Raw genomic sequence first — 15,199 nt, 5'->3', positions numbered from 1 at the left:
CCACACCCCTGGAAATTGGCCAGTAAGCCCCCTAAAGCTTGCTTATTAAAAGGTCACATTTTGTTTGTCATATCCATACATTTTAAGCAAAGTGTTAAGACATCACTGTTTTGTTTTGTGTTTCCAGTCTTTGTGCTAAGCTTAGCTAACCAGCTGTTGGCAGCAGTTTTATATTTATTGTACAGAAAGGAGAGAGGTGTAATTTCTCTCATCTTACTCTCAGCAAGAATGAGCATAATTCCCATAAGAGTTTCCAGTAATATTTATGACTACTTTCTGAGGTTGTGTGATATAAAATGTTCTAATGGATCCAATTTTTGATCGTTTAGTCATCGTTGATGTCACTCAGGGGGTAGAGCGGGTTGTTTTGATCCCTGACTCCTTCTGTCTGCAGGTCTGGCCCAAGTATCCTTGAGCAAGAGATGATTCCCAAAATGCTTGTGAATGTTCGTGAACTCCAAAGTGCGTGTGAATGTTTAAACTAAGTAGCAGGTATTTTAGTATGGTATCGTCGGCCACTAGTGGATGAATCTCTGTGTGAACAGGTGAATGTGACAAGCTGTGTAAAAGTGATTTGGGTAGTTGGAAGAGTATACAAACAAAAATCCATCCCGGTAAAACAACGTCTCCTTGCAGATAGAGAAGCTTAAACTCACACTGCATCAACTATTAAAATGGACAGTCTGCTGAGGAAAGACTTTAAACACCTTATAAAACTGATTTTATAAACCCCTCCAGTTTATTATGTCGTAAAGATCCGTTATTTAAGGTTCAATAAATGAAAGCCTTATGGCTATAAAATGCAAATGTTATATTCATGTCCAACTGCAAACTAAATGTATTGATCAATTTAACAACCTGCAGCTATCTGAGAGTCAGATTCACTTTGTGTACAGCAGCTTGTGATAGTGATGCTGGAGACACTCAAATAGTGTAAATAATGAACAATATACTTTTTAAAATTTAATGCACAACTTTCAAAACTTTCATGTGAAGAGTAGACTTTTGTCTGTGGGAGGTCAGCAGAAGCAGCACATTTTATTGGCATTTGTTATGAAGTGTGGTTAGGTAGTAAGAGGAGAACAGGAGCCTTTCTTGGCCCCGTAGTTACTGACAACAGGAGAGAAAGCACAAGAGGAGCTCAGGGTCTACATCCACTGGCTAAACAACCTGTGACTGCAGCATATAAACATTTAACACATTATTGATTCAATGGATAATCACAGTCTAATGAGCACTTGTTCTCTCAGTTTGAGAATTTAAGATTACATGATAATGAACCACTCCAGTTAGAAAGTATTTATTCAAATCCCTGACACACTGGCACCGTGGCAACTGCATATGTCTAAAAGAAATATATATATATATAAACAACACATCCCACTATATATTACCATGTATGATAAAATGCACAGATGAATCAATATGAACACAGTCAGCTAGTCAGTAACACGTACAATCACTTTACATACTGTATCCCATTTTGTGTTTTGCAAACATAAAATTCAATATTAGATCAATAGTGATATTCACTCTGCAGCAGTGTGCTGAAACTTGCTCAGTACTCAGGCGCTACAGCAGATATTGATTCAGTATTGCAGTTTGTGTGTGTAGTGTTGGATGAAACAGCTTAAGGTATATTTTGAGCAAAGATAGAAGAACTTGCACACAGAAATGTGAGCTACTTAAATGTGAATTTCTCAGGTGTTTGTTTGTTCCTCTTGCTTTTTGTAGTTAAATAACACATTTTTTTGGAAACAATGACAAGTAGTGTTGGCAGCTTGAGTGTCTTTGGTTTTATACGCAGCTAAAAGACGTGGTTCATCCTAACATTTTAAGGAAAACACTTTTTGGAGGGTAATTTCACAATGATCCTTTGAAAACAGAAAAGCTGCAGGACTTATTTAGTTAGCTTCTTTTTCCTTGATGATCTTTTCGAAAGATGAGACAATTTTGCATGGTAATCATCAAGACAGTCATTCATTCCTCACATGCATGAGATTATACACACATTTTTTTAAATAAAAAACAAAACTATTGCAATCTGGTTTTGTAAAAAGCCTAGATATGTTTTATTTTCAGTGCAATTTAAACCAGTAAGGTTTTACCGAAATTGTATGTGATTGGGAAGCACTGAGCACACGACTGGATAAATGAGACTTGGATTATACTGCACAAGTTGCGTTTTAATTTGTTAACAGGTGTTTGAACATGGTGTTGCCGTTGCTGAAGGTAGACGCCTATCAAAAAATCAATGTGTTCATTTTCTGTGGAGACATGTTCAAAAAACAGTTTTCCTCCCAAATTCAAAGTAATATGACAGACTGATTTGATTTGAATTGATTTACAAATGGTCATTTTGTTCCAAACACTGGCCTCCTGGGGAAAGTCAGCTGGTTTTACGACCCATCCACTATCTCAACCTGCCTTACAGTGACTACTCCCTTCTTCACTACCGTCAGCACATTGGACAATAACAGTATCACAGAGACATTCTGTTGTTTGGATTCTTTTGACACTGAAGCTTCAGGTATTTATTGGCTGTTACACTCTGCCTTATTGGCACCAAACAGTCTGCTGATAGGTGAGCAGGCTGACTGGTTTTTAGTCATCATTTAATGTCACGTTACAGACATAGTGTTAGATAAGTGTCAGATAAGTTTATAACACAGTGTCTTTTTACAACATATTGGCTGTACCAAATGACTTTGTGACATTTGCTGTTGACATTTCTTTTCAGAAACATGATATGTTCTTATATTCAGTCACAAGACAAAATGGTATTTTTAACAATGATGTTGCATTTATCAGTTTTTACTGCATGAAACCCAGTGTAAGTCATTATCACCGAAAAAGAAGAGAGGCATCATCAACATGAAAATAAAAGTATCAATATGACCATTTCACAATCACCACCAGGTGATTTATGGATTAATTTATAGCACAGTTAATGTCTTAAGGATATAAAATGCATTGGAGCTACTTTACAAACGCTGTTAAACACATTATTCATCATTATAAGTTAAGCTCTGAGTACAATCAGGCTCCATGTTCATTTTTATGTCTTTGGTCGTGTTTAGCCCAGAGCGAGAGGCTGCTTCTCTCTGCTTTGGTGAGGCCTTTGCCCTCTTTACTGCAACCACAGCCACAATCACTCCAACCACCAGCAGTCCCACCAGTCCACCCCCCACAGCATAGGCAGTAACATTAGCTGGTGGATTTGCTGTGGGACCAGTTCCAGGCACTGGCTCCAAATTCACACCAATGTTTCGTGTCTTGATTACGCTCAAAAGGGTCTTCTGTTGAAAGAGGCATTTGTGTGTGTCTTCCCAGTATAGACCATCACTGAAATCCTCTTCCCCAGCATCTTCCTCATAATAATCATATTTGGAAGATTCAGTGTCCTCCAAAAACTCAGTGCCTCCTAAACCAATGCACAAGTACTCCCCTCGATCTTTCACTTCTATGTGGGAAATGATCAATGAGGAGCCATTCTCAGACAGAATGAGTCTGCCCTTCAGATCCTCTGGGATGGGAACAGACTTGTCGTTTGAGTCGTGGATGAGCTCATATTCGCTCGATGGTCCTCTGCGGTGCCACTGCACCCCTTGGTAATTATGTGCACCCGTATCACAATCTAGCAAGATGCTACCACCTTCAGCAACAATTTTTTCTTGGGATTCCTTTTTGGGGCAAAGAACCAGCAAGTAATGCATTTCAAGAGAAGATGAAATGCATGAATAGTCCCCGATATGTTCATCAGAGACGGCAGGAATTACCAATGAGAAGTCTTCTGATTTGTCACCACGTGCTATCTTCTCGCTGCTACCATTGATAGTCCCCATTGGTGTCTCCCACTGCTGTTTGTCACCATCAAAGGGGCATTTTAGTACAACTCTGTCCCCTTGGGAGGCAAAAATGGTCTTGCTCTCGCTGCGGTCTGGTAGAGACATGCTTTGGAAACTGAGACACGTCTCACCTTTGCTCACAAGGCAGGTGAAATGATGGTTATACTTTAACGTGCTGTTGTCAAGCAAGAGTGAAGCCCCATTGTCTCTGACCTCGACACCCTGCAGCTCAGTGTCCAGTGACACGCTGCTATCCAGGAAGAGTTTCGGCTCATAAGACGGAGACATTTCATGATACCAGCGCACAGAGGTTCCCTCCAAACCAGTGGAAGTGGATTTGCACAGAAGCTTAGCCCCTCCATCTTCTGCCTTCACAATGATCTCCTCAGAATCAACCTCCTCATTGCACACAAAGAGCCACTGTAAGTGCTGGCTTACTCGTGTCCGGTTCTTCCAGCATTCCCTTCTATAAATCCCAGAGTCCTTGGGTGTGAGCTTGCTAATCCGGAGCCCGAGCAAGCTTTCTTGTTCATTGATGTGGATGCGACCCTGGAGGTCTGCCGGGTGTGTAATGGGTGCACTGTCGGCCGAGGAGTTCCCAAGCAGCTGGTCTCCTTCTGGAGCACATCTATAAACAACAATATAATCCACTCCGAAACAATAGCCCATCTCGATGTTGGTGCCCTCTGCTCTGAACACTGGCTCTGCCTCCTGACTGTAAACTGGATGGAGGAGGAGAAGCAGAAACTCCAGAAACCTGATAGAAATCATGTTGTCTGTCTGTCCCGGGCCATGTGTTTGTCACACTCCGGGGAGGGTGCTTGCAGTAAGTCTGGTTTATTGTATCCACATTGGTTTGCCACTTTGGGTCCGCCTCCAGCTGATATGAGTTTCCTCCTCCACATTCTTCCTCAGACCTACAAACACACTCTCAGCCGCGGAGTGACAGACGTAGGAACACAAAGACATGCACAAACTAACTCGCTGAGTGACAGGAGTGGGTGGAAACGCATTGAAGTCATTAAAGTCATTAAAGTCATTTATAGAATTGTGACAAGTCTGAGACAGCCAATAAGGCGAAACAATAGCCAAGAGACAAAACATTTTAAAAAAAACATTAGCGTCCTGGTTGTACATTAACTGTGTTGACGGACAGGTTTTTAGCCAGCTGTGGGTGTTGTCAGCCACCATGCAAGGTCACCTGGTAGCAGTTAACAGAGAGTGTTTATGTGCACGCATGTTAAGCAAGCATGACTTGCAAATGCATGCAGTGTGTGTTTTCTGTACAATCATGCTCTTATTCAGTGAGCAGACTAATCTTAAGTAAATCTAGAAGTATCATATTATGTTCTTTGGCATTGTGAGGAAACACAAAGGATTAATTCAATCTTGTGCTGTTTTTCAGATGGAAGGAACTGTGTCTTCTTGGTTCATATTGTGCAGTAGCTGAGTCATATGATAGGCTTCATAAAAGCTGTGAAAAAAATCAAAATGCCCTCAGGTCAATCAGTATTCAGGAACAATCTGGTCATTCTACCAAGGACCTCATAATGTCGCACTTTGTATCATAACCAATGAGTGTAAAATTGTTCGTCTTACTGGTATTACTGGTATTACTGGTAGTAGTGTAATGTAACAAAGTATTGGTACTTTGTCACAGTACTTAAGTATTTGTATTTTACTTGAGTTTTTATATTTCTGTCAACTTTTAGTCCAAGAAATTTCCCCTAAGCAGTTTACTTACTTTGTTGCTACAAAATAAAGTTGAAAGGTTTAGTGAATTAGTGTTTTAAGCTTGATAAATTTGGGTTAATGACGCAAAGCCAGGTTCAAACAAGTGCTCTCGAAGCTGCAGTTACGTTTCAATTTTTAGTGAAGTTCAAGCTGCACCTAAAATCAGTTGCTACATGGTAGTGGCCCTATGAGTAGAATTCCACTTAACAATGAGACAGACTTTATGATGCAAAAGCAGAGAGCAAAAAGAGTGAGTAATGATTCATCTGTGTCAGTCCTGGAGGTCAAAGCTTTTCTTTAAATGCTTTAAATTGTGAACTTGTTTTTCTTTTAGCCTTGCAGTGTATGCTCAGTATACATGACCAATTCACAAAAACTTGCGTCTGCCCTGCCCTGCCAGTCACATGTGATTGCAACTTGACTGGTTGTCTTGATGTGAGCATATTGTTATGCTCTCTCATTGTGCCACTAGCTTAGTTGCAGGTATCCCAGCATGCTTTGTGCAGTGAATCAGTTCCTTTTATCAGATAATGAACGGGAGCAAATTTCTGGTTGCGTATGGTCCTGTATAGTGGGCATGCATAGCAATGTAGGCTTTGTTTTAAGGAGGTTTACATCTTAAAAAGAAAGTCATTTTCTGGTAAGATATCTGTACTTTTACTAAAGAGCAACTTTCAGGTATTTCATCCATCACTGCCAATATGTAAAGTTTAGAGATCTTAACTGTCTTTCTATGTTAACACATACAAAGGCGTATTTTCTTTTTGTGTGCATTCAATTCCCCCAACAAAAACATAAACGTAGCAGGAGAAGACTTTTACTTTGACAGAATTAAAGATGTGAACACCATAAATTGATGCAGATGAGGCACACACTGATGCATAAAAAATACCACAATTAAAGTATTTGATGCTCAAAATCCTCTGGTGGAGGTCCTCAAGTCCTCAAACCACACATGTTGTATTTGCCCGTCCCAATATTGATAAGAAACCCACGCCCATCTGTTTTTTATTCGCAAAGCATAGTTGGAGGGAGTATCTGTTAATACTAAACTGTTCTGTTTGTTTGCTTATAAGATATTTTGCCAGCTCTTCTGTCTAATAAGTTAATATGTCACCACAAGTCACATTTTTGACTTTAATCTACTGTTAAACAACAGGACACAGCAAGTATCTTACTTCTCATATCACTTGTCTCCTTTACTTTATAAAGCCTTGTCTAAAGGCGCTTTCCAGCAAATAAACAATAAAAAAACACATTTCTGCACAGCCACAAACCTGTAGTGCATAAATGTAAAACAGATTTTATTTTTTCTTACGGCAGGAATGACAATGATTGTTGGTGGAAATATGAAACAATAAAAGGTCATCTCTTGTTATTCAAGTCTGCTTTATCAAGGACCTCGGCGTCCGTGTGCTCTTGATAAAGCGGGCACTCTATCTCTGGCTTTCGGTTTCTCAGGTTGTAAATGCCCTCAGCTTGCCCTGATATTATATGACAGAGGACAAGCATTGGTGGTGGCTTTGGTATCATGCGGGTCAAATATGCTGTTTGCTTTACAAGATGTCTGGCTGTGTTTTGAAAAGTCACTCATATTGAAGGATGGATGAATGGATCAGTCCTAGTGAAAGTAACTGGATAAAAGTAACACGTTTTGGTTAGTTCTCTGGACAAAATTACCTTTGTTTTATTTCTTGACTCCTCAAAACAGCGCTCAGACTGGGAGCATCTGCATGACGCCTGAACCACATTTCGCTCATTGCTCAGGGGCAGTTTGGAAAAACTTCTCCTTTCCTCTTCCAGTTTATTTGCCTTTGTTTACCTCTCTGTGCCAATGTTTCATCTGAGACTCTCTATTGTGCCTCTCGTTGATGCCATTGTTCTCTGAGTTTTGGGGACTGTGCAGTAACCTGGATACAGTTGCTTTGAAGTCACAGTAAGTATGTGGTTATTTGTTTCGAGCCTGGGTGAGTTACACATCCTGCCTCAGCTACATATTTATCGGGGGGAGTTGAGAGCAAGTGGATTACAGTCCCAAACAGATCAGGTAACTTGGATTAGAGAATGTATCTAAGTACATTTACTCAAGTACTGCACTTAAGTACAGATTTTAGGTACTTGTATGTTGCTTGAGTATTTCCTTTTATGCTAATCTATACTTCTACTCCACTGCATTTCAGAGGGAATTATTATACTTTTTACCTCACTACATTTATCTGACAGCTGTAGTTGCTTTACAAATTAAGATGTTTGCATAAAAATATAAAAAGAATTTATAAAATATTATGTTTTTTTAAAAATAAATTAAATTACCAAATGGTTTATGAAGGTAAAGCTGGAACACTTAGCTGATTAATCAATTAGCCAATTGACAGAATACTAATTGACAAATATCTTGATAAATAGTGAGATCATCTTCTATATTTTTAAAGTAATTATTAAGGTTTTTGGGGGTGCATTTAATTTTTTTTTTAAAAATTTATTTTAATTTTATTTTATTTTATTTATATTTTATTTAGATTTTTCTGTATTAGCTGCATACTTCTTTCATCAGTGCTAGATCAATGCATGCATTTGTAACTCTTGGTTCAGTCATTCCTGCAGAAACAACAGGAGCTTTGTAGCAAGAGATGGTTGCTTTTGATTGCGTGACTTTGCTGAAACCCATGATTCAAGCCAACTAACATTTAACAGGTTGACTGCAAAAAGAGGGAGCGTGAATGACACTGTTTACTCTGCAGGCCCACATGTTTTTTTATGCCCCTGCTTCTTTCTATAAAGAAAAGCGTTTCCCATGAAACACATGCAAAATTGAACATCTCCCTTGTCTGTGCTTGTTCTTGGGCACAATGTTTCGAAACAATAACTATCAGTGCACTCTGATGACCAGCTCAGTCCTCTCAACATATTGGGTATTAAAAAAGAAAGAAGCACCAACCTGTTTTCCTTAGAGGCATATCATCTGTTTACTAGTACATAAACTATAATGAACCTGGCTACCCACTCCACAGCAGCAGCTTCCGTGCTGCTGAGGGAACAGCTTGCAGAGCTTGTGATCAAGCATCATGATTAAGCACCAACTGCGAGAAAACTCTCCGTGTGTTCAGTCCAATTCAGCCCTGTGCTGATTACACTCATCAGGACCCCGTATGCTGCAGGGTTTGGAGGCGCACCAACTGCTGTTTGAGATACAGACTTTTGCCAAAATTATTTAATTACTGGACATATGGGCTGCAATAAAAGAGCAGAGCTTTGAAAAGAGGGATGAAATAGGGCAGTGGGAGCATAAAATCAAATAACACTTTTATGCAATCTGCATCTGTAATGTTTTTTCCTTCTTCGAGAATATCAAAGTTATTTCAGGGTCACATTTGAATTTACTTATACAAGGTCTCAGTTGTGCCTCTTTGCAATGTCTGTCACCGCCTCTGCGTGGCGCTGTGGTGCACAAAACAACACAAACCAACAGTAGAAGAAAAATATATTTCATAACAAAACGTCACTTCCTCTGACCGCTGCTAAAGGTAAATTATTTTCCCACGAAAATATGTCTAACATATCTACACGATGGATGTATTACTCTGTCCACAGTAACAGACGGTAATAAGTTAGGTTTTATAATTTAATCCCGGGATGTCTCGCGATGCCAGTGGTGTTTTTGGCACTGCTATTGTCTCTATGTGCTTCTAGCAGTTAGCTAACTAGCAAGCTAAACATCTAGCATGTTTTCACTAATCAAACAGTAGAGTTAATTCAAAGAGGTTGTTACTCTGAAACTGTGGGCTTAATGTACCCGGTTATCCGCAAAAACTCTGTTAAGATATTAGTATGTTTTGAACCTGCTCAACGCAGTTAATAAGTGCTCCAGGTTATGCTAAAAGTTACTTTTTCATGTTTATGAATGACTTTGATTGGCAGTGGCAAGATTCCCACGGTCATGAAAAACCTGGAAAAGTCATGGAATGCCACAATCACGTTTTCCAGGCGTGGGAAAGTCATGGAATAAGTCAAAATAATTGAACGTTTTGGAAAAGTAATTAAATTCTTAACCCTTTGAACCCCGAGCAAACTGTTTTCACCCAATCGTTTGCAACAGATCAGTGGAAAGTACAAGAAAGTTACCTTAAAATTGCCAGACTAAAAGGAAAGTAAAGAATATATAAGTGACCTGAAACAGTGCTTAAAAATAATAATTCTGTAACATAATCTTAGATAAACATGTTTGTGCATTTCATTCTGATAATTATAAACAGTTTTCTAAATCTAAATCTACTTATTTCTTGCCTTTTTTTCTATGTTTTTAAAAGAAATCAAACCAATTTGCTCAGTGCTCAAAAAAACACATGAAAGACGTCTGAACGCAGCACAAACTAATCGATGCTTATTCAGGTTTCACAGGATTAACAATAATATACATTTTCGGAAAAGTCATGGAATTTTTATTGTGTGTAATTAGATTACTATGGTAATCTTGGGTGGATGGCCTTTCATTTAATGTAACACAATGAAAAATTTACTTTCTGACGCTGTTGATGTAAATGTAGCTCTAATATGTGCACGACAACATTTTGTTCGCGTCACATACGTGTATTCATTTCACTCCCCATGACCTGTCTCTCTCTTCATGTATGCTGGTTAGCTAAAATTATGTTTGAATTTGATATGTTTAAGAAAAGTGGGGCAAGAAAAAAATGTCATGGGTCCTTGAAAAGTCATGGAAAGGTTTTGAAATGTTGATGAAAATGTGTTAGAGCCCTGCAGTGGGTCATTTACTGATACCTTGACAAATTTGCTCACGTTTTTCCACTTTCCACTGCAAAAGATCTGACACCAGCTGTGCAGAATAACCATTATCTGCTGTTAGGAGTTGTATGTTATGAAGGCAAGACTGTGACGAGATGTAACCCATAATAGCATAAAAAGTAAACAACTGGGTACCCTGTGTATCAGAGCAGGGAGATTGAATTTCAAGGTGTTTTTAAGAGATTTTATCACTTTACAAAAAGAGTTAGGTTTTCAGGTGAAAAATGTTGTCTGTCAATACTTTTACATTATTTGAAACTTGGATTAATGTCAGAATGACCTGAAAATTAGCTTCTTTTTTTTTAAGAGAGAGATAAAAATCATTAGAAAATGGTCAAATAAGTAGGGAAAAATATCAATAAATCTAAATTCAGAATTTCATTAATCTGCCAGCCCCCTTGGCAGGTGAGTTAATTCCAGACACTGTTTGCACTCAAATGTATATTGGGTTTCAACTGGAAAAAATGGTGGTTTAGAGGTTTAGTTACTCTATAAAATTGGGAATGTTACTGTGCATCACTGCAACTGTCTACTCAAGCTGCCAAGATATAGCTCACACTGCCACTTGATATTTTAAGTGTCAAGTTATTTTAGCTCCCTCTTTTGTTTTCACCCCCCCGGATTTCCTTCTTCTCTCGCTCCTTTAGGTGATCTGCCTCAGGAATTTGAATCAATGTTGCGCTTGATCACAACATCCCTGTGCCTCCGGTGTCATCGTGCCACTGCTCTACCTTTACACCTGAGACCATGTGCAACGCTGAACTCAGCAGAGAACCAGCAGACCGTGGAGGCTCTCTATGATCTTTCTGTCGACATTCAGAAGGTCCGGAAACTTAAAGGCTGGGTGCTGCATCAGAGCCCGGCTTATACTAAGGAAGTAGCTGACCTGCTGAAGGACATGGGAGCCTCGGGCTCCGTCATTGCCCGGATCTTAGCAGTTCACCCTGAGGCGGTCCTCTGTCACCCAGAGCAGATGAAGGCTCAGAGGGAGCTGTGGATTTCTGTGTGCCCCAAACAGAAAGAGCTGGTTGGTATCATTGAGAAATTCCCAGCCTCCTTCTTCACCTCCTCCAGTCACCATGGCAACCAGCGGAACAACATCGCTTACTTCCAGAGCTTAAACCTCAACAAGCGAATCATCACCAAACTCATGGCCAGCGCTCCCCAGAGCTTCAGCCGGCCCGTAGAGCAGAACGAGGTGATGGTGTGCACCCTCCAGCAGGCCTACCAGGAGCTTGGAGGGGAGGAGGCCAACATGAAGATCTGGCTTCAGAAGCTGTTGAGTCAGAACCCATATGTTCTCCTCAAGCCTCCGGAGGTGCTGAGGCAGAACATGCTGTTCCTGAGAGACAGGGGCTTCAGCACGGCTGAGCTCCTCCACCTCCTCTCCAAACTCAGGGGCTTTGTCACAGAGCTGAACCCAGACAGCATGCACCGCACCCTGTCGTACTCACAGGACACAATTGGCTGCTCCGAGGCAGAGCTGCGGGACATCATCCTCAACTGCCCGGCTCTGCTTTACTACCCCGATGACATTCTAGCTGAGCGCTTTAAGGGCCTCCTCAGCGCTGGGATCAGCATGTCTCAAATCATAGAGACTCCGACTGTTTTGGAGCTGACCACACAGATAGTGAATTATCGCATTCAGAGACTAAGGGCGCACCGTTATGACGTAAGGACAGGTAGTCTGGAGGTCCTTAATGGCACTAAGAAGGACTTTGAGATGAGCTGTGGAAAATTACAGCTACGAAGAGAGAGACCGCTTTTTAACCCTGTCGCTCCATTGAGAGGAGATGACTGACAAAGGCTGTGTGGACTAATGCAAGTGAGTTAAAGCTGTAACTGGAAATGTACTAATTATTTATAAACTGGATACTGTGTCAGTAACTGATTAAAATTACAAGTTGGACTGCACAATATAAAAAACAAAATCCTATTGCAATTATTTTGACATATTTTGATTGGGTTATGAATCACAGTTTTGGTGGGAATAATTTTTGAATTTCATTTTCAAAAAAAAAAAATGGCATTTTTGCTGGAGTCTGTGCCAAACAACTATTTTTCCTTTTGTCTGGAATAGGATTTGTAGGCTGGGACCTCTCTGTGACACCACAATGTTTCATTTATGGTGGTATTTTGTAATAACTAATGGTAATGACCTTCATTTATAGAGCACTTTTCATACAAAGGATGTGGTTCAATAAAGATGCAACACAAAAAGGACAACAAGATTAGACTATGTAAAGACGTGTTATTGCATGTGTTTAAAAACCCAGCAGAAGATCTGACAGCTCGTAAAAGATTATAGTATAACAGAGAGTCTGCAATTTATGCTGGTCCCAAACCATTGAGAGCTTTAAAAACAAGTGAAAAAACCTTAAAATCCATTTTAAAAGATACTGGGAACCAGCGGAGTGAAGCTAAAGCCGGGGTATTATGCTCCGCCTTCCTCGTTTTCGTTAAAAGTGTAGCATCTAGTTTCTGGATAAGTTGAAGTTTATGAATTGACTGTTTCGGAAGGACGGTTAAAAGAGCATTGCAATAATTTAATCTTTTTGTAATAACAGCAGGAATATGTTTTTTTTAGTATCATTATAGGACAGGAATGGTATTATCTTGGTGATGTTTCTAAAGTGTTAAAACACTGTTGCACATTTTACCTTTTGTAAAAAATGTAAGCTCGTTATTTGGTTATTGCAATTTCGATAATATTTTGAAGCCCCAATTACAACAATGTCACTTGAATTTGACAATGTAGATTCCAAAGAGTGCAGACTGAACTGACGCCAGAAAATAGTCTAAAAATGAAATATTTAATGGGTGTAAAGACAGACTTAAATTGATTTTTCTTCATGTGCTCAAAACTGATATGAGATTTCTCACTTGCGAAAGTTACAGTGACAAGAATTGGCTTGAACTCAATTTCTGCTGCCAAAATCTCCAACCTTGTGGAATAAAAAGTCATCAAAATCCATTTAACAAACTTCTTGTGAGTCATTTGACAAGCCCCAATTTTCCTATCGTCAGGCATAGAGTGAATCTAAACACCAAATGCAAAAGTGCATCTAATTAAATTACAGTTAACCAAAGAAAACTCACAATTCCTCAGTGAGTCTGATGGCATTACATCTGAAAAGCAGCTCACTTTTCTTGCATGTGTAAATTTCTGTTAAAAGAGGTGCGGATAGTTAGGAGGAATATCAGTAAGTGAGACAAATGCAACGACATCTAAATATATCACGCTTTTTAAGGAAAATGCAGCCGATTACTAAAAATAAAAAAAAATGTACAGCTTATTTACAAGTTACCTCATAACAATAACTTTGTACAAAGCGCTGCGTGACATAACTGGGCAATGACAAAAGCGCTGACTCGTCTATCAAATGTATTACTGAGTATAACTGAGGACAAACAAGGCTTTTCAAAGCATTTTATTTACAGCTCGTGCAAGCGTCTCATTTTCACACAATGTTCTTGGCAGCACAACTGTTCCCCTCAGGGAGGAAATCTAACTGTGTCTCAGATTTTTATTGTTACTTTACAGATGGAGACACTTTATTATAAGCCATTTCACTACTGAAATGTCATTATCATTTCAAATGAATTCAAATGCACCCACATGATGAGATAAAAAAAGGAAGGCAAATGAGGTTCCTTTGATTCAGAAGTGGATTATTTGAACGTACTCTGCAATCTTTATTCAAAAAGCAGTTGACTTTCAGTTCATTTATGCAAAATAGATTTTCCATTATGTATGGCGTCATTAATTAGGTTTTCTGTCTGTGTGAGTGTGTCATATGGCTGTAAAACAACTGCTTTTGGGTGAGTGCCCACATTTATTTTAGTGTAAGCCAAAAAATCAATATACAATCTTACTGAGCATTGTCTAAACCAAGAAAGGACATCGTAAAATGGACCCTGTCTCATTTCGAAAGTGTCTTAATGTTTCAAACCCAGCAAAAGCCCTTGAAACATGCGTAAGAGTGCCTTTAATGGGAGCGAGCTTCACAGCTAATGAAGCCATGACTTTATGCCTCCAGGTTCCCTCGCTGTCGTAATGTGGACGATGGGGGTCACAACAAAGAGAGAGCGGACTTGTGTGTCCAGAGGGAGAAGGAGGCGGGAGCGGAGGGTTATATACGTTAACTTCCACTGCCCATCTGCCGCTGCCTGCATCACTCAGCATGGCTCCGTAGTCATGGCGATAGCCACTGGGCAGATGATGCGAAAGTGAGTGCATCTGGTAATGAATTTGAGCTTGGCAGATGGATGCTTGACTAGAGTTCATTTTTAAACCATTCACAACATCGAGCCCCTGAGGGGGCCACAACAGTACCTCAAGTACACTGCAGCTGATGTACTGAAGCTTTCCAATTTTACACAGACATCAGCGACATTTTCTTAAATTCATCATGTGGCAAGGTTGTGTTGTTCAGTGGTGCTAAGCAATAAATACAAGGAGTTAATCAGGATGTATCAAGGCGAGGCAGATGAGACAAGGCCTCAGGTGTACAAATGCAAGTCACCTCTATTTCTTACCCACTGTCCTCTTGTCCTCTGTTGCTGTATCGTGCTTTTGAATTACACAGACAAGCCAGCGAGGTTAATAAGAGGGAGTATAAATTATCCTTTTTCATTACAAACACGACACTGGTTGATATTAGCCACGCTTAACAAATTGCTTTTATGGGTCATATCTCACCAGAAACAGATGACATCTGCAATTAAAAGCTATGATTTCCAGCTGAAGCCAGAGCTTGGACGACCACTGCTGCAGTAAATATTCCTTGTTTGAAGTCGGTGTGAGTTATATT

At 39.7% G+C, this 15,199-nt stretch overlaps 1 protein-coding gene across 1 annotated transcript; it reads left to right on the top strand.

Annotated features, from left to right (window-relative positions):
• The first annotated feature begins 9,054 nt into the window (after positions 1–9,054).
• mterf2 (mitochondrial transcription termination factor 2) lies at positions 9,055–13,313 on the top strand. Its single transcript, XM_042496426.1, has 2 exons — positions 9,055–9,106; positions 11,033–13,313. The coding sequence occupies exon 2, from the start codon at positions 11,059–11,061 to the stop codon at positions 12,184–12,186; it is 1,128 nt and encodes a 375-aa protein (XP_042352360.1). The 5' UTR covers positions 9,055–9,106; positions 11,033–11,058; the 3' UTR covers positions 12,187–13,313.
• Positions 13,314–15,199: the final 1,886 nt, after the last annotated feature.

Source organism: Plectropomus leopardus, chromosome 11 (genome assembly GCF_008729295.1).
Source record: "Plectropomus leopardus isolate mb chromosome 11, YSFRI_Pleo_2.0, whole genome shotgun sequence".
Lineage (NCBI taxonomy): Eukaryota > Metazoa > Chordata > Actinopteri > Perciformes > Serranidae > Plectropomus > Plectropomus leopardus.
Note: the sequence above shows the minus strand (reverse complement) of the source record. Positions and strands in the feature narration are given on the sequence as shown.

What these genes read in the sequence shown, in the direction of transcription:
- mterf2 (XM_042496426.1), top strand. Translation starts at nt 11,059, where the DNA reads ATGTTGCGCTTGATCACAACATCCCTGTGCCTCCGGTGTCATCGTGCC.